Raw genomic sequence first — 22,152 nt, forward strand, 5'->3', positions numbered from 1 at the left:
TTCTGTAAGTCACCGTAGACAAAGGCATGTGCCCAACGCCGCAAATGTATAACTAGGCATAATTAAATGAAATAAACTAGGTAGCCTTTCTATTACAAATGTTTTATGCAGGCCCGTGGGCATAAACTAGCAATATGCACTAGCAATAATAGCAGTAGCAGTAATAACTAGCAATACATCCATATCTAGCTCTTTATTGAATATAATCATACATTTACACTTTCAAACCCCAATCCCTGAAACTCAATAATCAGTAAATACAGGGGAGTTACACATAAATATTGAAGGACCATACATTTCAGTGGCAAATGGCTTTTCACCTCTTGTTCAGTCTACTGGAAATATGTCAGTCCTCAACAAGGTTGACACTTAAAGGCAGGACACAATGAGTGTGATTTATTTGCAGATACATTAAAACAAACAAGGCCCTGACCACCAGACTGCATCTTAGTGCTGCAGCCGTCCTCACAGCTGCTTAAACAGGACTTGTCCAAAGGTTAAACGCTGCAAGATAATAATTAAACCTAGAGACTATTTAATTTTAATCTTAGTGGGTTTTCACAGTTTAACACTCTCCTATACTCGATCTGAAATGCATGTAATTTACAGATTGATTAAAATGTATCCAAGAAGTATGCTGGAACTAAATAACCTTTGCTGCTGTAGCATAAAAAGGTAACTGACATTCAGCTTTTTAGAACTCAGCCATTTTCTCCCATTGTGTCCATCTTGTGGTTCCAGTGCATGAACACAAAGGGGCACTGCTGCACACCAATTCACTAGTTCAAAATCTTACACGTTTGCAGTCAACAATAGCTTGGGTGGAGGCAACGCACAACCACGGAGCAATATCACCGAGACAAACGGCCAACAAATAATTCATTCACCAAAGGCAAACGGAGGTAGTGGTTTTCCCAGCATGCTTTGGTGTTGTTCCAGTGTATGTAGTCGCAGTCTCGTGTTACTGCAATGCCATAGAGCACTGTACCCAGGAGCACCAGCTTCAACTGGATCGTGTCAGTCTCTCACAACCCTTCCGTCTGAGGGGGCCAAAGACTCAACCTTGGCCCAACACATCCAGCTGTAGGAGATGGACAAAAATACGACTATATTGCGATTATATTGTGATTGCGATATGCCTTGCACTATATTTACTTCTCCATTTTGTATATATTTTAATGTTATATATTTTGAGTTCACTTCTTAATTTTAGATTGGAGTAATCCAAAATATGACACTGTACTGTCTCAACGTCCTGTCAGGAAGTCCATAAAAAATTAAATCCATGAATGATGACTGGCCCTCGTCATTTTCACCAATGTTGATGACACTGGAGGTTTGAGTTTGGGCAGGATGCTCACAGGAAAGAATTAAAACATTAAAATATGTACCAATTTGTTAGTGCGAAAAATGTCATGTTGCAGCCTTGTGCAATTTCAGTATTGTGAAGGGCAGTATCACAATAACAATTAACAAACAATATATGGAGCAGCCCTAAGCAGCACCCATGCTGTGGCATCTGGTGCACTGCCAGGATGCTCCTCCGAGGCTGGGTCTGAAGTGCGCTCAGGCTCCTCGCTGCTCCCGCTCCTCGTTGCGCTTGTGGAAGAATGCCTTGCCAAACTCGTACGTGCTGATCATGACTGCACATGCCGGAGCAACTTTGACCACCCGAGGAAGGAAACCTGCAAGCAGAAGTTAAATATAGCGCAAAACAAGACAGAGCCGGCACCCCCCCTCCCGAAGGCATCACGTGCAGATTCAGTTATGACCGTTTGGCTATAGAGCTGCTTTATAAAAGATACTAAGCTTATCTGAATTTTACTGTACATTTATAAACATTTCTGAGAAGGAGACCTAGGCCTTCGGCTGAAAACATTTGATTGGAACAAGGCTTCACACTGCAAGGACTTGATGCCAAATAGCTAGCATTGGCCAGGCATCATAAGCACCAACTCAAAACTGTACCTGCAAACAAGCCTCGATAACCTGTCTCAGTCCAGATGCCCTTCATAATGTGTAAGGTGGAAGAGGGTTTCTTCAGGTGGGCTGCTAAACCACAGACAAACCGATTTAACATCTGAAGGGAGCCATACCACAATCCCACCCAAGAGTCACGATGCAAAAGTACAGCAAAGTCAGCATGTTACAAAATAAGACTAATAATAAATAATAATCTATATTTAGATAGCATTCTGCATTTTAAGTCCAACATTCAAGAGTTCCTAAGCAAAAAACATTAAATGCTTCTTTACACAAAAAGATATAATTATTATGAAATAAAATTACTGCAAATCAGAGAATATAAAAGAAAGTCAAGCCGAGTTCTGCTTTTCCACTTATCCAAATGCAGCTTGGATGAAGAGGACAGCAGTTCAGAGCGATTTATTTGACCAACGGCGAGTGCAAGGTGCCAGGTTGGTTTTGAGGCCATCTCACCCCCCAGCGTGTCCATCTCCCCCAGCTGGATCTGCCTGCGGGTTTTCACCACGTCAAATGGAAGGGTCATCATCGCAGCGATCTGCAGGTGACACGGGTCAGATACCGAAACATCTGCTGCATCAGAGCTGACACTAAGAAAGCAAGAGCACGGCTACTGCCAAATTCCCCCTCCGACATGGGTCTAGAATCTTGGAATTCTGAGTTGATATTAGCTTGACAACAGTATATCCATATCCCCCCCCCCCGCCCAACATATCTTGAGAATTTCCATGTCAGTATTTTTATATTCTACACTGTTTCAGACTTTCCAGACCTGTGTAATAACATCAGTATACTATATTTTAGTAAGCAGTCTAGGTGAAATGCCAACAGCTAATATATCAAACATCCATTACATTTTTTTTTTTCGATGACTTGTTAAAATAAATTAATAAATTATGATGAATTAAAGTAAAAATGAGTTATATTCCAGTAAATTTGCTCTGTCATGATAAACATTATAAAGAAGGCTGTAATAAGCTTAAATGATTACCATTTTAGAACTCAGGTTAAAGGCGAGCCCACTGAGATTGGCTCAAGCTTGTCTTAAGTAGGCAGACAAGGGTGTTCAGTAGTTGTGCTAGTTCTTGATTAGATACACGTGGCATAAAAGGAGAACTGCAAGTTCACAGGCAATAAATATTACTGACCCATTAGAAGTTATGTTACTGTGTGGGCATGTTGGGGGATGGGTAGCCCTGGCCGTGCTTCCTTTGTGGGCAGGGTCAGGGATAGACAAGGCTGTGGGTTCTGTGTAGGCAAGGTCAGGCAGAGAGAGGTGTGTGGTAGAGGTGTGCGGTGCTCACAGCTCCGGAGATGGCTCCTGCACTGAAGCTGATTGCAAAAGGGGCCTGCAGCAGTTCATATCTCTCACACAGCTTTGCTTTCACCAGCTCATAGTTAAACCAGTATAGAGCTGGAACACACACACAGACACACACATACACACAGACAGAATTTCAGCGTTTTCAACTGGTCATGCTCAGTCCAGTACAAAAGTACAGAAACAACAGATGTTAACTCAAGTTCTACACGGCAGAATACAAAACCCAATATACAAGAAGAATGATAAATAATGAACTCAGTTGTGTCTTCAAAAGAAGTGCAGAGCTGGGAGTTTGAGCCCAGCCATAGGAGGGACTGACCAGAGAAAGGCACGTCGCGCAGGACAGTGGGACCCCAGCCCCTCCAGAGCGAGAGCCAGCCATCGTGAGTCACCGCTGAGCAGATACACACCCGCAGCTCTCCGTACGTCAGCTTCCGCGACTGCATCTTGGTACGAATAAGCTCCAGAGGGCTGATTACTGTCACGGCACCCACTGCACGACACACACATGCATGTGATCAAATACGCACACACACACACATCAAAACATGCTACCACCAAACAAATCTAAATATTGTGCAGGGGTGGAGGTTGGGTGGAGCTTGGGTGGAATTCCATTAAAGCACGGCAGGGTTTAGTGCACCAACACCCCCAGGACCTGCAGGGTTTAGTGCACCAACACCCCCAGGACCTGCAGGGTTTAGTGCACCAACACCCCCAGGACCTGCAGGGTTTAGTGCACCAACACCCCCAGGACCTGCAGGGCCTAGTGCACCAACACACCCAGGACCTGCAGGGCCAGCACTGCAGGGTTTAGGGTTTCCATGCTGAAGTGCTTGGCAATGACATGTCCTGAGCTTTCAGCAGTGCTAAAGTAGGTAAGATATTAACTCCAGGATAACAGCTTGTGGCGGTCCTCTATAACAAGTGCTGATCAATAATAATACTAATATTAATAATACTAATACTAATAATAATAATAGAAAACAACAACAATTACTACTACTACTTGAGTTTTAAGGCATTATACCATGACCCAATAGTATATAGTAGCCTTAGAAACCCATTCTGGCAAAAGTGTGTCAAGTGGCATCAACTCACATCTTGCCAATGCACCTGCTACCAGAGGAACATGGTTGCCTTGGTAACCCATGCCGTAACGTAGGAAGTCTCGCAGTTGGTCATAGCAGGTGAAGTAAATGACTGTGGCAGGAACTGCCATCACCCTACACACACACACACACACACACACACACACACACACACACACACACACACACACACACACCCCGTTATAGGCCTGGATTACAGCAACACCATGCTGACTGATGAAAACACCCATTAAGAAAATGATGCATCTTGACACATCTTCACTGAAAGGGTAAAACATTTTAGGCATTTATCCAAAAAGCTCCCAGAAAAGGGTTGATTATCTGTTCGCAGAAAGAAACCCAGATGAGGCAGGGTGTCTGTACTAAGATCAACAGAAAATAATATTTAAAAACCAGGAGGAGATGCTACCTCTGTTCTTAAGACATTACACAATATGGTGGCTAAGAAACTTTATTAAGTTCCTCTGTTACAAAGTAACCTTCTCCAAACACAAGATACTGTCTTTTCTTCTTGTCACTACTGAACCTGACAGATCAGTAACATTTTAGAAACATTTTGCCCCCATACCAGCAAACTCCAAGTGTTCATACAAGTTAACACAAGTGGTAATCACTTTAAAAAACTTTAAGAAATGTTAATTACGAATGTTACCCATGTAAATAAATAAATAAATAAATTACATTGATGGCGTTTAGCTGATGCTTTTATCCAAAGCAACTTACAATTATGACTGAGTACAACTTGAGCAATTGAGGGTTAAGGGTCTTGCTCAGTTGCCCCCATAGTGGCAACTTGGCAGTGGTGGGGCTTGAACCAGCAACCTTCTGATTACAAGTCAAATACCTTCACCACTGAGCTACCACTGCCAACGCTAAATGAGGATACCATCAAGTGTTACAATACAGTGCACACTGAAAGGTATTTCAGTCTCCTGCTGGGAGTGACTTACAGTGTGGGGGGGAGACCACTCCAGAGAGACCGCAAACCCTCATACCGCGAGATCTTCACAAATGCATCCTTAAAAACAACACACAAAATTAACCCCAACATGATTTTCGTGAGTTGTGTATGGGTGTGTAGAGGTGGAAACGTCGGACATACCACGGTGCCATTGAAGTGGGTGGGAGTCTTGTACCAGGCACTGCAGGTGGTCATGTTCTGGCACACATAAACGTGGTCCATCAGTCCATTACAGTACAGAAAGCACTTCCCTGAAAAACAACCCAAACAAGAGCTAAGTGGGGGGAAAAAAAAAAAAAAAAAAAAAAAAACTCTCTAAAGCCAACATTTGTTTAAACATCAACAGCTAACAGCAACAGCACCTGTCAAATGGAATTTCATGCACAATCTACATAAAAATAAAAATGCTGTAATGAACAGTTTTAAAGTAACTAACACAACGTTCTCCATTTGTGTCGCTTCCGTTTTATTTGTCTCTGAGCAACGGAGATCCAAACAGGGAAAACGGAAGAAGAAAATACCAATGCCCATGAATCGACCAAGCACACAGGCCATACACAGCTCTGTAGGGAAAATGTGGGTCCAAAAAACGATGACTAGGAGCCATTTCAGGCCAAGATGGGAGACAGATTCAAGGACATTCCCCTGACTGCAGCATTCCAGAAACTTGGCATGCTCTTAGATTTTCCCGGCACAGCTAAGCTAGGGCATGCAAAAGCCACAAAGATCTTTATCAGCATTTATCATCACACGTAAACCACAAATTGGAAAAATAATTACTGCCCTGGCCCATTTCTGTTAATGTATCATAGTGCTTACCATAGTCCAAACTAAAAACTAAGAGGGTGCACTTGTGTTTATGGTACTCTGATCAGGCTAGAGGTAGTCGGTTAGAGTTCCTGGTTAGCTGGTTTGAGTTCCAGTTTGTTTAGTGCAGCATCATCTTTACACAAGGTAGTGAATAGGAGGAAAGAAAGCCAAGTGAAGTACACTTTTCATTGCACATTAAACCAGATGACAGTTCAGATGAGAACAGGCTCAGTGATGTGTGCACTCTGCTCAAGAGCACACTGACCCCTACAAGTGTGACTGAGCCTGGGGTCCTGTAAAAGTAGTCCTGTGTCTGCACCCTCTCTTGTGCTGCTGCTGGAGTTTATCCCATGTTTGCCATTACTTTTACCACATTTAGCGTGACACTCCTATCTAACAATAGCAACTTGGTGGTGGTGGGCCTTGAACTGGCAACCTTCCGATTCTAAGTCAAGGACCTTAACCAGAGCTACCACTGGCCTTAAAGACAGAAGATTGGCTGCACAATTCACAAGTCAGTGAGTTGTGGGAAGCTTTAGCGAGGCATGTTCATGCCTGCTGGGCCAGGCAAGGTGAGCTATAGCAGGGCCAAGCAAGGCGAGTTACAGCAGGGCCAGGCGACGTCAGACATGTTTACTTACACTTAGACGACCGCATCACTCGCTTCCAGGGCCTCGAATCTGCTGTAACAGCTGCAAGGTCCAAAATGCAGAGAGCAGAGACAGAAAGATACAGAGAGAGAGAGAGAGAGAGAGAGAGAGAGAGATGCAGTGCTGCACTGTTATTGCTAAAGCACCAGAACATTAGCTTCAGTGGTTATCACATCCTCCATTGTTCTCTCTGTGCTCTAACACAGTGAATGCAATATTAAGATGTGGTTTCAGCTTTTAGTTCAAGTTAATGCTTCTCTGAACTGCAGCTAAAATTATACACTCACTCAAAAACACAAGGAGGCAACACAGTCCAGAAGCAACTCAGGCACATTAGATGGTTATTAATTACACACATGCCCAGACACATACCCCCACCCCATGCCCCTACACATGATGACCACTCCTAGAAGCCTTAAAAGTTCAGTTTCAGATAAAATTATAAACACTGATAAACAATGCTAAAGACTGGGAGATCCAGTCTTCATTGCACGCAAGACCAATACCTTTGTGGAACGGAGTCTGCTGTGCTTGAAGTCTGATCTTCACCACGTCCAATGGCGTTACTTCGGCACAGAGAGAGGTGGAGAGAACAACATCACTGAGGCAGCACACAGACAATTTCATGCCTTCTTCAAGATTAACAGAGAGGAGATGCAATAGAACTACCTCTGAGCTCAGACTGACGTTTTTTTCTGCTTTCACTCACCAAAGACGGAGGTCAGTAAGGCGCCAGTGCCAGATGCCAGCATCTGCTGCAGTGGTGTGATGGCAGCAGAGTTAGCCCCTGGGGTCTCCCCCATCCTGCAACCTTGAGGATTACATCCTGTGTTGGTTTGGTGTGTGTGCATGCATTCCATGACCTTGGTGTACGACCTTGTTTACATTTTTGACTTTGCCTTATCTTTGCCCTAACAGTTAGTTTGCAGTTGTATATTTGTATATATTCCACTTTTTGTTCCTTTTGTTGTGTGTTCACTGGTAAGTAGGGAGTGACTGCCATTTTGTATGGGGTGTGGGTTTGATGTGCGTTTTCCAGTTTTGTGTTTATTTTTTTGTCTGTGTATGTTTAGTGCATGTCTTACATTTATAGCATTTAGCTGACACTTTTATCCAAAGCAACGTACAATTATGAGTGAGTACAACTTGAGCAATTGAGGGTTAAGGGCCTTGTTCAGGAGCCCAACAGTGGCAACTTGGCAGTGGTGGGGTTGAACCAGCAACCTTCTGATTACTACTCACTCCTGACATTATAGTCCAGGGTCACACTGTCTCTTGTACAATACACAGGCTACCATTGAACTACTTTGGTCTGTTGTGATCTGATTTCCACTACACACTTGTTTGGCCGTCTTTTTTCCACACTAACACGACGACAGGCGATACTGGGTAAAGTAAAAACACTGCATAACTCGTTTTGAATAGCAACACAGTGCGGGAAGGCTGTTTAATAGGCGGGGTTCATCCTAACGGGGGAGTACTGAACACTGATACCTTATCTGTGAGAAGCAAGGCTCCTCCACGCCACTCCTCCTAGACCCGCAAAACCTCGACAGTGCCACAGTAAAGAATAAATAAAACAACAACAAAAAACCACTTAAAGATACGTTAACTTTCGGATAAACTAAAATTGACACATTTCTGCATTTTGAACCGTGATGGTGTGCTTGTCTTGACATTCTTAGATTATCAGTTCCTTATAAAATAAATCGGGAAATAACTGTGGCGATGTAGTTAGCAACGGAATCAGGCTGAATGGACTATCCATAGAGTACGCGGAGGGTTACTTAAGGAAACCTATTTTAAATTGATCTCACTATGGCTACATGATTTAACTAGTTAGTCAATATATATTTTAAAACTAACGACAAAACACGTCATATTCAAATGGGAAGCGCTATGTTAGTGAGCCAGCCAGCTACTAAATTGACCCGACTTGGCCACGATAGTTAGCTAACCCACTTGCTAGTTAGCCTAACCAGCTAACAGCATCAGATACGCTAGATGGAGACAGAATTGTACAAAAGCGACAGAATACAGTCATAGTGAATTATTGGTTGCAATTATTGGTTAACGTGGCAGTTTCAGTAGCTCCCTCAAGCATTTTCGCAGTACTAGACAAGAGTATTATCCAAATAACGATAAATAATTAGCTAGCCACCAATAGCAAGCTACTCTGCACCACTCACGTAGCGTTAAAATAATTTATGCACATAACTTTTGGACTAAATTAGCTACAAACAGACGACTCACCTCTTAGACAAAGACACAAGGCGTCTTCGCACTATGTGGCTACACGATTTTGCCGCATGGCCGTGAGGTAGTGGTTTAGCGAGTGTCCTCATGTACCAAAACAGGTCTCACGCTGGTTGGACCTTTATTGGAGTTGCGCCCCCTTCTGGCTGCTTTTGGTGTTGTATTCATGGTTTACGTGCCCCACCAAACACTGACGCAAATGAACTGTTTCTTTAAAGGAAACCGCTCAGAAGTCCAAGGAAAGATGTGCGACGTCCACGACCCTCGTGTTGCATTGTTTTTCTTATTTTCAGTAACAGACACTAATCAAGGTGACTAAATGAAAGACTCCAGTAAAGGTGCCAATCTTTACCTCCAGTTTATAATACTATGCTTCCTGATTCTCCCAAAACAACAAAAAAATGAATACAGAAAAGGAGATGACCAGAGAGTGATTTTTTACAGCTTTATTAGAGAAACCAATGGATGCCTAGAATCTGAGCTTCTGGAAGAACCATTTGTTCTTGCCGGTCTTGTACCTGTGAGAGAGAGAGAAAGAGAAGATTAGTCAAAAAGGACACATGACAAATTTGCTGTAGCAATGGTAGTTAAAAAGCACTGCTTTCTCATCCCAAAAACATCTCCAGAAAAGTTCCCTACCACCGCTAGCTTACACAGATGAAAGGGCGTAATTGCCAAGTCTATAAGAGCAGTGCACCCATGTGTAGGACTCAGTGTGTGACATGATTGCAGACAAAACAACAGGAGAAACCAATTTCTACATATCAGCTGGGAGGGGATTTGTTTCAGCTCTACAAACACCAGTGGGAGAGGGAACACAGCTGGTTCAGAACACATACAATGTGTGATGAACACAGTCCTGCTTAAATTCTGGACCATGTGGTATTTTCTAATCACAAAAGTAAGTCTAGCTATACCACAAGATCCCTAACTAAATTACAGTAATCCTGTCTATTAGAATAACCCAATTACAAATATATACCCTATAGTACAAACAACGCTAGCTACATTACTGACTAAACTTCACTTTAGTTGCAAACGGGAGCGTTCTGCTGGGACATACCTCTCCTCAAACTTCACCTTCGCCTCTCGCCTGGCTTTGCGCTTCAGAGCAGGATCCCTGAACACATCCTTGTTGACGACGGTTTTGTCCAGAGGAATGTCAACAGAGTACCTACAGGGAGCCAGCAGAGAGTTCAATGCTTCTGCCGAGAACCACAACAAGCAAGCAGACAAATGCACAGGCCTGGGAAACTTGGACTGGATATCACTTAGCAAAAACAAGCATGACGTGAGGATGGGGGACACGAAGCGAGGTGCACCCTTCCAGCAAGTATCCACAACTACACGCAAACCACAGTGTGCTTCTCCAACCTCAAACCCCAACCTTCTCAGCGCACCAAGTCCCCTGTCCCTGTAACCCAGGTAGGATCAGAGTAAAGCACGGGTATAAGAAAAAATTGTTTGAACCTTTTCTGAAGTAAACTCTGTACTCAGATAACCAAGACTTAACAGGAAAAAAGTGATACCCATGTCCCAAGTATATATACATAAATAAAATTCAATCCTATTTTCACCATGATCTCGTAAAGTCAGTGTCTCTCTCTCTGTGTGTGTGTGTGTGTGTGTGTGTGTGTGTGTGTGTGTGTGAGTGAGTGAACTGGAGCACAAAAGACCACCATTCTGTTTCTCCAGTCTGTGTAATAGTTTACAAAACCTGTTTCTAGGCCACGAAACAGACAAGATTCCAAAGTTAATATCATTCGGTCACTGACCCCAAAAGGCTCCTTTTCCTTCAGTGTCAAGAGACTAGTTGCATTAGAATCGTTTGTTTTAACAATTTGTACTAACAGTTCAACTCATTAGGTAATCCAGCCCTTAAACCAGTGCAGCTGTGGTAGAAGGAGCTTTTCATTCCAGTCGACAGGGTACACCAGATGATCTCAATGTCTTGGGTAGAGTAAATTACAGAACACTGAATCCCTGGTACAGGCTTACTGAAAGCTGTGTAAAATTGTGGACGGTTAAGCTCTCAGAACTGGGCTTACAAACACTTGTTAAGAGCAGATAAAGCACAAAAAGGTGTTTGGGCAATGTAAACAGAGGACAGCAGGCATATACATACGGACACAAAAGGCAGTCACCTCAGATTGACTCCACCAATCATGCCACATGCATCACCGGACACCACTACACACAGTGACGACTGTCGCAGGGTAAAATGGAATTATCCCGATACAATCAAGCAAGACTGCTTCTGATCTGTTCATAGTTAATGGGTTTAACTGGGTGCGGGTTTCTCCACCTGCACATACCTGGTTGGCATCAGGTGGTTGTAGTTGTACACCTTAACGAAAGCCTTTATCTTAGACCTCTTGGCAATCTTCTTCTTGCCCATGTTAGTGGTGACTTTACGGGGGTAGCGGTCGATGCCCGAGACGAGGGCATGGCTGTATGGGCGGTCGGTTGTGCCGTCATCGATATTCTATAAACAGGAGCAGAAAATTCCAGATCAGAAAGCACAGAACACAAGTGAGATTTGCCCAAAAAGAAAGCACGTTTACACATGGCCGCATAAGAACACCGGTTGCTCTAACGTCCAGTGGGTCTTACCTTGACGATAACTGCTTTGCGTCCTGCGTAACGCCCAGCCAAGACCATCACCACTTTACCAGGCTTCATAAACTTGCCCATTCCTAAAAATCAAAACTCGGCACTCTTAGCTAGCTGCAACGGCTGACGACAGACAGCTCAATCATGCAGATACAGACGCTACAGAACCATTCAGGCTGGGCAGAGCCAAGCGATTTCGGATCCTTCATGATCACCTGGATAAGGTTATAGGTCTCTCGGGCAAGTAGCCATATTCCCTGTCTGAGAGTACATAAACTAGTTAGGTTAGCACAACTTTGTTAACGCGAACAAGTGCAGAACTCTTATTTGACCGTTATGTTGCTGTAATGTCGGTGATGTCCAGTGAAACATTGGCCAGACTGCACACATCTCTAGTTAGCGTTAACCAGCCAACACTTCAGCTAGACATGTTACACTGCCGGCAGAACGGTATCTGCCAATATGTGGCCAAATAACCGATAAAGCTCCGAGGGTCTCCTACACCTTTGTAGGATCAAATACCTGAATCACACAAAGACTGTGTGAGCTACTTCCACCGACTGAGAAACGGCAGCATTATATTGAATCGGTTTAACTCATTAGTAGAGCACAAAAACATACAAATTGACACACAGCATTAACGTCAGACAAATTGTCTTAATAAAAATCCTGTGAAACAGACTATCAGTACAACTTTTATTGCTGATGGGCATGGATGATTATATCAGGACAGACTTACTGGGTGTTTTCTATGGCCGACGATAGAAGAGAAAAGGAAGTTAGTAAAGCAGGCGTGACCCTTGACACCAGTCGGACGTTGACGTACTTCCTTTAGCTTTTTTTTATATGTTGTGCTACCGAAGTGTCGCCCTCTGTTGGCAGGAGCAGAGAGCACATTTGGACACTATCGACAGTCTTAATATCTAATATTAAAAATTCAGACCCAACAAATCGATGAGATGGAGCATATCAAGGATGCGTTTAAATTTTATTCCGTTTCAGATATATTGGCTACTTAATACATTCAAAGTTTATTAAATAAAAATAGACAAAACCTCTCATTGTCCCATTAGTGATTGTTTAAATACAGCAATAGGATCAATTCGGTTGAATCAAATATCACTAAAGTAACTTCCACAATTTGTGAGATGAACCAGACCACATAAGTAACAAAAAAAGCTCTGGAAAAAAAACTACTATATCATAACAAAACAAATATATATATACAAAAACAAAATTTACAAAACAAAGAATGAATTTTACAAATGCAAGACTACAACACAATAAACCTAAAAACTAACATTTGACACTAACATTTTGAAATTAGATACCTGAAAAAGTGCTAATTATGCAAGATGAAATACAGTGTTAATAAGATTAAACAATCTCTGTGTTGACCCATTGGATATATGGTACCCAGCTATTTCAATTAGTCTTAAGTCTTATATTTGAAAAATCACACACGTGTACAATCTCAGGAATAACCAAATCAGAAGGTAAATAGAGTCTGTCAGGCTGAAATGTATTGTGTGAGCAAATTAGAACTGCGTGATTAACTGAGTAATTAGTTAAAAGCAGGCAATGCACTCATCACAGCCAGTGGACCATGTCAAATGTAATGTAGGATAAAGACATAATAAAGTTGGAGGAAAGACCACTCTCTAAATCAGGAGCTGGGCACAGTGGCATGGAAGAAACATTCCTGACTTCATGGCAATCATAGTAGAAACATTCTGCAGTACCTCGACACAACGGTGAACACAGCAACTTCAGAACAGTGTATTCCCAGGTCAGGATCAACATACAGCAACCGACCCCAGTAACGTTTTTGATACACATTCATTTTAAACCGCTATTAAAAGCACTTCTGTAGCAGCAGACAGACATCTGTCATGGTACCAAAGGGCTAGAATTAAATCCCACCACCTTCAGAGGAGGTGGCCCAGATGTTGACAACGGGGCTTGTTTTCAGTCCATCAGTGTGAAATGGAAGCAATGCTTTACGCTGTAAGCACAACCCACACAGGACTTTATATATAAGAAAGAACTCCCACTTCCTGCCTTCCCCCAAAGATTCTCCTAAGCATAGAGTGTGACGTTGTGATATGGTTTGGTCCTACAACTTGAGCACATGGGCTCTCCTTCCGTCAGATCTTCAGCATCTAAAGGGCCTACAGCTCATGCATCAGATGAGGTTGGCAGGTAGTGCTACAGCATTGTAACAGGTAGTGTTACAGTATTGTAACAGGTAGGGTTACTGTATTGTAACAGGGAGCGTTATAGCATTGTAACAGGTAGTGTTACAGTATTGTAACAGGAAGCGTTATAGTATTGTAACAGGTAGTGTTACAGTATTGGCACACAGTACAACACTCCCACTTCACAGGGAAGCACAATCAGTAAGAACAGGAGCAGTAGGAAATAATTTTATTGTGTTACAGGAGCTGTTAAACCAATATTTCAACGCCATGTGAATGTCAAATTAGGACTTTTACATGGTCCTTAGCAGAGCGAAGTAAGTATGCTACAGTATTACAATATAATGTTAAGACCACACTGTTATGACTGGACTGCAATGCAAGAGTTGTGTCTGCAATGTCAAAAGCAGAGGATTGGCCAAACAGTGAACATCCGTGTAGGAAATACAGCAGCGGCGCCTCAGATATCCGTCTGGACAAGCCCAAAGTGGTTGGAAGAGAATTCAGAGGTGAGTTGGGGGGGGGGCATGTCAGCAAACACACATACCTTACATGGGTGCAGCATAGTCAACAGGACACACAATGTCCCAAAAATGCACTTGCGTTGAAATGTTCGAATCATGCAGCTTCTTAGAAGATTTTGGTAACAGCTTTAAAAAGGAACACGTTGGTAGTTATGGATCTGTGTTGAGTGTTTTAAATGGGTGTGCATGTTAATATGCAGGGCTTCTGGATGCACGAAAATGTTTGTGTGTAGGGTGTCTCTGCACGACAACCTTAGATTGCAATGTGAGAATTTATTATGCACAGAGAAGAATATTAGTAAACGGGGTGAAGAAGGTTAGTGTAGTACAGAATGTTAGTTTGCAGAGTGAGAATGTTAGTGTAGGACAGGATGTTAGTTTGCAGCATAGACGCATATCGGCCTTTTCATCTTTACAACTTGAAATTAAAGAAAAAAAAGATGATATTGCACCTAAACTAATAAGTATGTCAAAAGTGCTTTAGATTTGGCGAGATTTTGTCCAGTTCGGAAACCCTCTTATGAAATGTAGTGATTCATCATTGAATGTGTCCTAAGAGTGCAATTTGACAGATGTGTAACTAAGCTTCTCAGAAGAGAAATTGTTAACATAGAGCACCTCGAGTTAACTCAGGTACCACAAACATAAAAGTCACCTCCCACTCCAGCATGCCCCTGCCTGACCTCTCAAGGGCCGCGAGCCCAGGCTGAGGTTCCCGGTGGGGGCTCTGTGCTCAGAAAGCATCCTTAATGTTTTTGAGCTGGCGCACAGCCAAGTCCACTGGCAGGTTGAACCTGAGGTGGCTGAGACGGCCGAGGATGCGCAGGGCACCCTCAAAGCCTGTCTGGGCCATGTAGCTCCAGGGCTGGTAGTGGGCGTGCACCAGCGTGCCGGACTTGCACAGCAGGTTGAGCCAGGACACCAGGCGCTGCTCGTTCAGCGCCAGGCACACCAGGGCCTTGAACTCCGAGTCGGCGCTGCGCTTGTAGCGTCCATGCTCGCGTAGGACGCTGTGCACGGCCCACAGCAGCGACTGCTTGGGTGTCACCGCCGCTGCACCGCCCTCTACTGGCAGGCTGAAGGACTGCGAGAGCTGCCGGGCAGGCGACTCCACGAAGGCCTGGCCATTCTTAGCCTCATAGTACTTGACGAAGAGCTCCCAAGGGTGCAGGGTGCGGGGGGAGGCGTTGAGGGGCAGCAGGCAGGAGATGGGTGCCAGCACCAGGCTCATGCCCTGCGATGGTGCGTACAGCCCGTGCGCCAGCAGGTCCCGCAGGGCCAGTGCCAGCTCTTTCCGCACGGTGCCTGTCAACTCGTCCTGGCCACCCCCTGGGGGCAGGACGGATGCGTAGCTCACCACGTGCTCGTCAGGGGCAGCTGGTTGCCGGCGGGACGCCTGGAAGCGCACACGCTCCACGGCGATCTCGAGTCCCTGCAGCAAGGGGCCGTAGTCGCTGGTGGCTTCCCCCTGAGGCCACATGCTCTGGGGCATGCGGTTGGCCGAGCAGCCGAACTGGCTCAGGGCAAAGATCTGCAGCACGGCCAGGGCTCTCTGGATGAGCTGCAGGCCTGTGTCACGAATCCATGCCGCCTGCTCAGGGTCCCCAGCACCTTCAGGGAGACACAGCACACGGTGAGCATTGTTTACATAAGTATGATTTTAAGGTAATTAATCTGACGGGATTAAAACGGATCCGGTCTAAGTGGCATTCATCACTAAGAGTTCTCTCAGACAGCTGCATTTCCAAGCACAGAGCGAACGGGGCTCTGGGTGTTTGACGACATGTAACATTCACCCTGCTTCATTCCTCCCTGGGTTCGTGGCGCGGGGCCGGGCACTCGAGCCTGTGGGCCTTTCCCCCCATCAGACAGCAGGGGGTTCCCCACCTCATCTGCACAAAGGGTGATCGAGATCAGGATCCACTCACATTTAGTTTATCAGCAAAGACAAAACAAAAAGCCAAAGCGGGTCACAGCACCAAAGAACAGTGTCCAGGCTGTGTAACTCCAATGCAGCAGAGCACTGCCCGGTTAAGAGGTCTTAGTGCTCTAAAACACCTGATTCAACTCAGCAAGGGGTTGTTAATTAGCTAACAAGTTGAACCAAATGTGTTGGAACAGGAAAAACCATAATCTGCATTGTTCTGTTATTCAACCTTAGTCTAGTCAGGCTTACTCTAGCCATACAGTGGGCTGTGAGAGTCCTCACCTTGAATGAAGTCAATAAACATCTCCAAGTCCCTGATCTGGGTTTTGAGCTGCTCGACCAGCTGCTCTTTGACCCGGACGGGGTTGACGATGTGGGCGATGGCAGCGTCCACTCTCTGCCGAAGCTCCTCGGGGCTTAGCTTTCCGATGTCCTCATTTAGGTTCACGTCTAGCTTCTTAATCAGCTCGTCAATGATCACCTGCCATTGTCAAGCAGTTTTAGAAAACACACCTGGGTCAAGATTCCAGAAAGTTTGTACGCACAAAGACTGCTGAGAAGGCAGACTATTGCTTTTGTAAGAAACTCCAGTGTGAGATAGACAGACACACAGGTGTGGTAGAGTAGGAAAGTACAAATTGCAGGATTGGTGCATTCATATCATCTCTTGTTCTGCTATCTGATGCCATCAAGACTCTTGTATAAACGTCTTTAAATCTAATCTCCTCCCATTTTTTTCTTACACTACACAATGTCTACAGTATTTAAGATTATCTAAACTGAGGAAGGAAACAGGTTAACCCCACTGACTTGTTCCCTTCGAGGCCATGAATGGATATGCCTGTTAAGCACTAGTTATCTACGTTATTCTATTAAATGAACTCTATGAGCAGACCCCAAGCACACTAGGCCTGTGGGGAGATTTAACACAGATCTAACGCACCAGCAGCTTGAGCTGAGAGCTGAAAGCGTTACACTGCGGGATGACATGTACCTTTTGCCTCTCCATGACAACTGACTGTGGGAGTGAGTCATAGCTGCCCTCCTGGTAGGCGAAGCGCTCCAGGTCATCCAACTGCGTCTTCAACTGAACGATCAGCTCCTTCTGTTTCTCCCTCTGAGCCTCCAGCCGCTCCCGTTTCTCTCGCTCGCTCTGTCGGGACGCGCACGCACGCACGCACGCACGCACGCACGCACGCACGCACACACACACACACACACACACACACACATTGCATGCTTTTTAACTTAAGTACATCAGGTTAAGCTCTAATGAAGGATTCTACCACTTGTGACTCTGCCACAGGTTTTGCATGCACTGAGAAATTCTATTGGATTTTAATCCGGACACCATAAACTTTTAGCTCTTATGAAGTTCATGCACTAGTCCACCTTTTTCTTGAAATTATGAAAATGAAATGATAGTTTAAATGATACGACCACAACATCAGTGAAATGCTGTACAGTTTTAATAGGGTGGCTGGAATTATGTATTAATAACTGTCGTCCTTGGAATGTGGACCCTCCACTTCCACCTTCGGTTTTGCCAACAAAATAAACATGTCCCTCAACATATTCAATAAAACAACGCACACAAGGCCACTGAGAGAGCGAGGCTCTCTCATCTGATGAAGCACAGTAGTCAGCAGTGAGGAGCAATACAACAGCGCGGAGGTCTATGGGGGTACTCACCAGCTTCTCCTGCCAAAGCGTGCAGGAAGGAAGAGAGGAGGAAACATCTTAACATCATGCTTCTAGTCAACAATCAGATATCTGAGATATCATGCGAGACAAAGACAACCGCTAAGGGAGAAAGTGGCTGGAGTATCAGGGTAAGTTTTCATCGGACAATGTTAAAGTTGCTCAACTGGTGACAGCGTCAGTATTAATATGTAGCATTAAAATCGAACAGGATTGAAGTCAGATAAGGCCCTAGGTTGTTGGGAGCATTGTTTTTGCAGATGTGGATTTTGAAACACTAGTGTCAATCAGTTTGTATCTAATGGTAATAACAGTTCTCAAGAACTGTAACAGAGAGTCATCAGAGACACCGTTTCCAGAGACTTGCATCGCATGGAAAGAGGTAAAGAGGTAGATGTGGATGTGGTTGTGGTTGTGTGTGTCCAATTTAGTGTCTTAGCACCTGTCAATGCTTTGTATTAACTGCATCTTAACTTTACAGTATAGTCGACCTGAACAGTTTTAGCAGGCTTCCTATTATGTGTGCGCACATGTATTCCAATCTTCTTAAAGGTAGACCTCTTCCTTTTTGGGCTAGGATGGTCAGGAAACAGATTATTCTTGCCTGTCTTAAAGCTTTTACTAATTTAAACGTAACTCACTCCAACACAGATGTCTGTCGTGACTGTTAATTGCAGAGAGTAAAGCTAAATGGTAAAGTTCAGAGTTGGCGACTCGGTGAGAGTGGCTTTAAATCACTCATCGGCGTCAAACCAAAGTGTGAGATGTCAAATCTGTGCAGCACGTTGGTTTGAGGTTACCTTTGTATACCATAACTAAACGACACATCGAAATGACCCTTTTAAAATCAAAACTCACAGAACCCTCCAGCATTGTGGCATCTTGCGCCCGGCAGCCGAGCACGTGCGGACACCCCTTGAACGCGAACTCCTCGAGCTCTGCGAGCATCCTCTCCTTCTCCTCGCTCTGCGCGCGGACAATCTGCTTGAGGCGAAACTGCACCTGGGCGAAGTGCGAGGTGAGGGCCAGGAGCGACGAATTCAACTGCTCCTGCTCTTCCTCCAGCTTCCGTAGCCGCAGCGCCGTGTCTGGCTCGCCCGTCGACGCCGGCCCGGTTCCCGTCGCCTCCAGCGAGCGTCTTTTCCCCCGTTCATCCTCGGGGTTTGCGACGGCGCCCACGGGTGCCCACCGCTCCCCGGCTCCGGCGAGGGCAGCCTCGCTGTCCGAGGTGGACAGTTCCTCTGTGGACATACGGTTAACAATTCGAGGGCACAGTCTTTCTGCCCAGCTAAAATAACATGCAACAAGCTTGTTTTGTTTTCTTTCGGAGCCTTCTAGTTACTAATATAAATTTGTCGCGCCGAGAAATATGGCAGGTGCAACGCCGTCTTTTTAAGACAAACGCATCCGTCAACTCTAGTCCGCTTAGGACAACATTGCAACGTAAAAAAGCGAAAGATCTCAAGAACATTCTCTCTCACAGGAACACGAACACGATCGACACGGGCGGAGCGCAGTTGGTTTGATCCGCGTCTTCTACAGATCAGCGCAATGGTGGTCGCGGAGGAGGATTGGATGAGAGCGTAATGGTGACGCCGGTTAAAGCCGCAAATAAGCCGCCGCTCGGGATTTCGTGCCCACGCAGGGTTCGGCTTTTTAGTGCGTCGCAACACTGTCCACCTCTATTTACTCTTTATCTTAAAGGTGACGCCGCTCTCTGGGTGGGTACAGGTTAACCTTTCAAGCCCTGAATTCGAGAGAGGCAAAGGTTATTTTCAGTAAATGTCGTTTTTGGACGAACACCGAAAGGACTGTGCAATAATTATTTTCGTTGTACTTATGTGTCTGTGTTCTCATGACTTGTATCCTGTTGAAATGTCCTACCGTATTGCAAATTTACGCCGTCTGGCTATACTTGGCGCTAAGTAAGTAGCCTAGCCAAATAATACTATTTTGGGTTCGTATAGTACGCTAGAAAAAAAAGAAAGCTTGATTATTACAGACCCAATAAAAATTTGTTCCTGCGCAAGGAGGAGAGGATTAATAGACCCTTTAAATATTTGTAAACAAATAAGACGGCGCACTGAGCCACTGTACTGATCCAATTTCATTCAATCTTAATACAATTAACAAAATATGTCATTATATCATTTTGTATGTTCGCAGCTTCTCTTAAGTTTAAATGCTAGCTAGATATGTTTCTCAATCAAATAAATAAAGATATCTGGCCACTGAACTGGTAGCCATTTCGACAAATCATCCTCCCAGTATACTAGGTTATTCTGTGGATATCTGGGAGAACGTCTCCTGTTGGAAAGGTGAGATTGCTCATATAACTGATATAGGCTGGCAGTAATAGATTTTTATAGTAATCGACTATTCTATCAGTCACTCCATCGATTAATTGGACAAGAAACACCTTTCCTTTATTATAGAGCAATAGAGCAATAAGAATATAAGATGTCTTAAAATGAGACACCTTATATAAGGTGTCTTAAAATGAACTTATTAATGCTTATTAATGTCTTCAAATCAACGTTTTACTGCTTAAATTGCACACAGTGTCTGTCAACACTAAACTGTCGTGTATTTAAGTGCTCTATTACATTCTTTAAAAAATGAAATCTTGGGGGGACGTAGGTGTACTCTTTGATTACCATGGGAGCTTATTCGTAGCCTCTCCGTCGCTTGCCCATAATTTCAAAAATGTACCCAAAAATACTTCAGAAAAAGACAGTTTTGGCTTCTTCATATCCTCCCGCCCTTCTACGATAGAAATAATACAACATCGCCTCGCTTTAACGTTGTTTTGGTATGCTCCCACGTTTGTTGTTAGCGAGCCTAGTATTCAACTAGTATTCAAATCTATTTTCGGCTTAATGGATGTTTTGTATGTATTTCGCGCACGGCACGTTGGGTCGTATGAATGTCGTGGATAATTTCGATAATTAAGTTGATTCGCCAAGGGACTTTGACTAGATTTCGCCGATATTGCGAGACCTTTATTTTGAAGGCCCTTAAAGCTTAAACCAGCATGTATGTATTGTTATTATATTGGTGTTCAGTAAAGATATTGTGTTTTGTCTACCACCCTGGAGGCTCACTCTCATTTTCTGCGGAGTGTCTGATTTTTACATGAGACACATAATACTTTGACACATTAACTTTTATTAATTGATTTAGCTATTAAAGAAATGGCATCACAACTGTGGATCAGTGGTACAGATTTCAATTTTTGTTATCAAAATGTGCGCGCATCTTTTAGGTGATGTTGCTCCTGAAACTATTGTCTTCTCTAGAGAGGTAGGTTTGGGGTGTAGATGTTGAGCTGCTTTCTCTGAGTGACTTGTTGGTCCAGCTTGAAGCAACAGGCAAATGGAGCATCATGTCGTGATCGCCGGGGTGAAGACAGATGTCACTAATAGTTTACTCCTCGGTAGATGGTCTTGTTGGGTATGCATGTTACGTAGTGGATTTCAAGTTCAAGTTCAAGTTTATTTGTCACATACATAGTTATACACAGTATAACTCGCAGTGAAATGGTGGAGAGTGCTCTGTCCACACTGAGGAAAAAGAAAACAGGGGTGCATAAAGAAATATATATTCTATATATGTACAAAAATATATTAACGATGTATGTACCATATATGTATATTATGTTTATATACACAATGTACAATGTATATGGTTATGTATATATGTATGTACACAATGTACAGAATGTACAATTCCATCTTGTAAATGACATATTTACAGTTTTATGTTACATGGTGGTAATTGAACATATTTACAGTTATGTTACATGGTGGTGGTGGTCCCCACAGTTTATCAGTTTCCCTGATTCAGGGCCTGAATGGCCTGTGGGAAGAAACTCCTCTTCAGTCTCTCTGTCTTGGTCTTCAGGGAGCAAAAGCACTTCCCTGACCTCAACAGAGAGAAGAGCCTATTGTTGGGATGGATGGGGTCCTTCACAATCCTCATGGCCTTGGTCTGGCACCGCTTGTAGTAGATGGTCTGCACGTCAGGAAGTTCTGTATGAGTGATGCGCTCTGCTGAACGCGCTACCCTTTGGAGTGCTTGTCTGTTCTGCTTG

General features: G+C 44.1%; 3 protein-coding genes across 9 annotated transcripts; all 3 read right to left on the reverse strand.

Annotated features, from left to right (window-relative positions):
* Nucleotides 1–178: 178 nt before the first annotated feature.
* slc25a39 (solute carrier family 25 member 39) lies at nucleotides 179–9,230 on the reverse strand. Of its 6 annotated transcripts, XM_027017862.2 has the most exons (13): nucleotides 9,094–9,230; nucleotides 8,335–8,388; nucleotides 7,550–7,651; nucleotides 7,347–7,406; nucleotides 6,832–6,882; nucleotides 5,522–5,631; nucleotides 5,370–5,437; nucleotides 4,409–4,533; nucleotides 3,627–3,800; nucleotides 3,288–3,397; nucleotides 2,440–2,521; nucleotides 1,969–2,052; nucleotides 179–1,685 (listed from the first exon to the last, which is right to left on the reverse strand). In XM_027017862.2, exons 3-13 carry the CDS (start codon nucleotides 7,641–7,643, stop codon nucleotides 1,567–1,569), a joined length of 1,077 nt encoding a protein of 358 aa, XP_026873663.2. In that variant the 5' UTR covers nucleotides 7,644–7,651; nucleotides 8,335–8,388; nucleotides 9,094–9,230; the 3' UTR covers nucleotides 179–1,566. The 6 variants fall into 6 exon arrangements, with proteins under 6 accessions (XP_026873663.2, XP_026873665.2, XP_026873664.2 ...); XM_027017864.2 differs by lacking the exon at nucleotides 8,335–8,388 and having other exon boundaries at nucleotides 1,969–2,049; XM_027017863.2 differs by lacking the exon at nucleotides 8,335–8,388 and having other exon boundaries at nucleotides 7,550–7,666.
* A 297-nt stretch (nucleotides 9,231–9,527) lies between these two features.
* Nucleotides 9,528–12,519, reverse strand: rpl27 (ribosomal protein L27). Its single transcript, XM_027017842.1, has 5 exons — nucleotides 12,449–12,519; nucleotides 11,710–11,792; nucleotides 11,412–11,581; nucleotides 10,160–10,270; nucleotides 9,528–9,614 (listed from the first exon to the last, which is right to left on the reverse strand). Exons 2-5 carry the CDS (start codon nucleotides 11,788–11,790, stop codon nucleotides 9,566–9,568), a joined length of 411 nt encoding a protein of 136 aa, XP_026873643.1. The 5' UTR covers nucleotides 11,791–11,792; nucleotides 12,449–12,519; the 3' UTR covers nucleotides 9,528–9,565.
* Nucleotides 12,520–12,664: 145 nt separating this feature from the next.
* rundc1 (RUN domain containing 1) lies at nucleotides 12,665–19,563 on the reverse strand. 2 transcript variants are annotated; one of them, XM_027017852.2, is made up of 6 exons: nucleotides 18,918–19,563; nucleotides 18,051–18,059; nucleotides 17,353–17,511; nucleotides 16,641–16,839; nucleotides 16,228–16,323; nucleotides 12,665–16,042 (listed from the first exon to the last, which is right to left on the reverse strand). In XM_027017852.2, the coding sequence occupies exons 1-6, from the start codon at nucleotides 19,308–19,310 to the stop codon at nucleotides 15,165–15,167; spliced, it is 1,734 nt and encodes a 577-aa protein (XP_026873653.2). In that variant the 5' UTR covers nucleotides 19,311–19,563; the 3' UTR covers nucleotides 12,665–15,164. The 2 variants fall into 2 exon arrangements, with proteins under 2 accessions (XP_026873653.2, XP_026873654.2); XM_027017853.2 differs by lacking the exon at nucleotides 18,051–18,059.
* Nucleotides 19,564–22,152: the final 2,589 nt, after the last annotated feature.

The sequence above is a fragment of the Electrophorus electricus genome, chromosome 1 (assembly GCF_013358815.1).
Source record: "Electrophorus electricus isolate fEleEle1 chromosome 1, fEleEle1.pri, whole genome shotgun sequence".
NCBI classification, from domain to species: Eukaryota; Metazoa; Chordata; class Actinopteri; order Gymnotiformes; family Gymnotidae; genus Electrophorus; species Electrophorus electricus.

Coding starts and splice junctions, on each gene's coding strand:
- slc25a39 (XM_027017863.2), bottom strand. CDS start 7,643: ATGGGGGAGACCCCAGGGGCTAACTCTGCTGCCATCACACCACTGCAG. Junction 5,438..5,521: donor CCCACTTCAATGGCACCGTG/GTATGTCCGACG, acceptor GTTGTTTTTAAG/GATGCATTTGTGAAGATCTC. Junction 2,522..3,287: donor CAGGAGCCATCTCCGGAGCT/GTGAGCACCGCA, acceptor TGTCACCTGCAG/ATCGCTGCGATGATGACCCT.
- rundc1 (XM_027017852.2), bottom strand. CDS start 19,310: ATGTCCACAGAGGAACTGTCCACCTCGGACAGCGAGGCTGCCCTCGCC. Junction 16,840..17,352: donor TTGTCATGGAGAGGCAAAAG/GTACATGTCATC, acceptor TGACAATGGCAG/GTGATCATTGACGAGCTGAT. Junction 16,324..16,640: donor GTTTATTGACTTCATTCAAG/GTGAGGACTCTC, acceptor CCCTTTGTGCAG/ATGAGGTGGGGAACCCCCTG.
- rpl27 (XM_027017842.1), bottom strand. CDS start 11,790: ATGGGCAAGTTTATGAAGCCTGGTAAAGTGGTGATGGTCTTGGCTGGG. Junction 10,271..11,411: donor AACCACCTGATGCCAACCAG/GTATGTGCAGGT, acceptor GGCTCCCTGTAG/GTACTCTGTTGACATTCCTC. Junction 9,615..10,159: donor AAGGTGAAGTTTGAGGAGAG/GTATGTCCCAGC, acceptor TCTCTCTCACAG/GTACAAGACCGGCAAGAACA.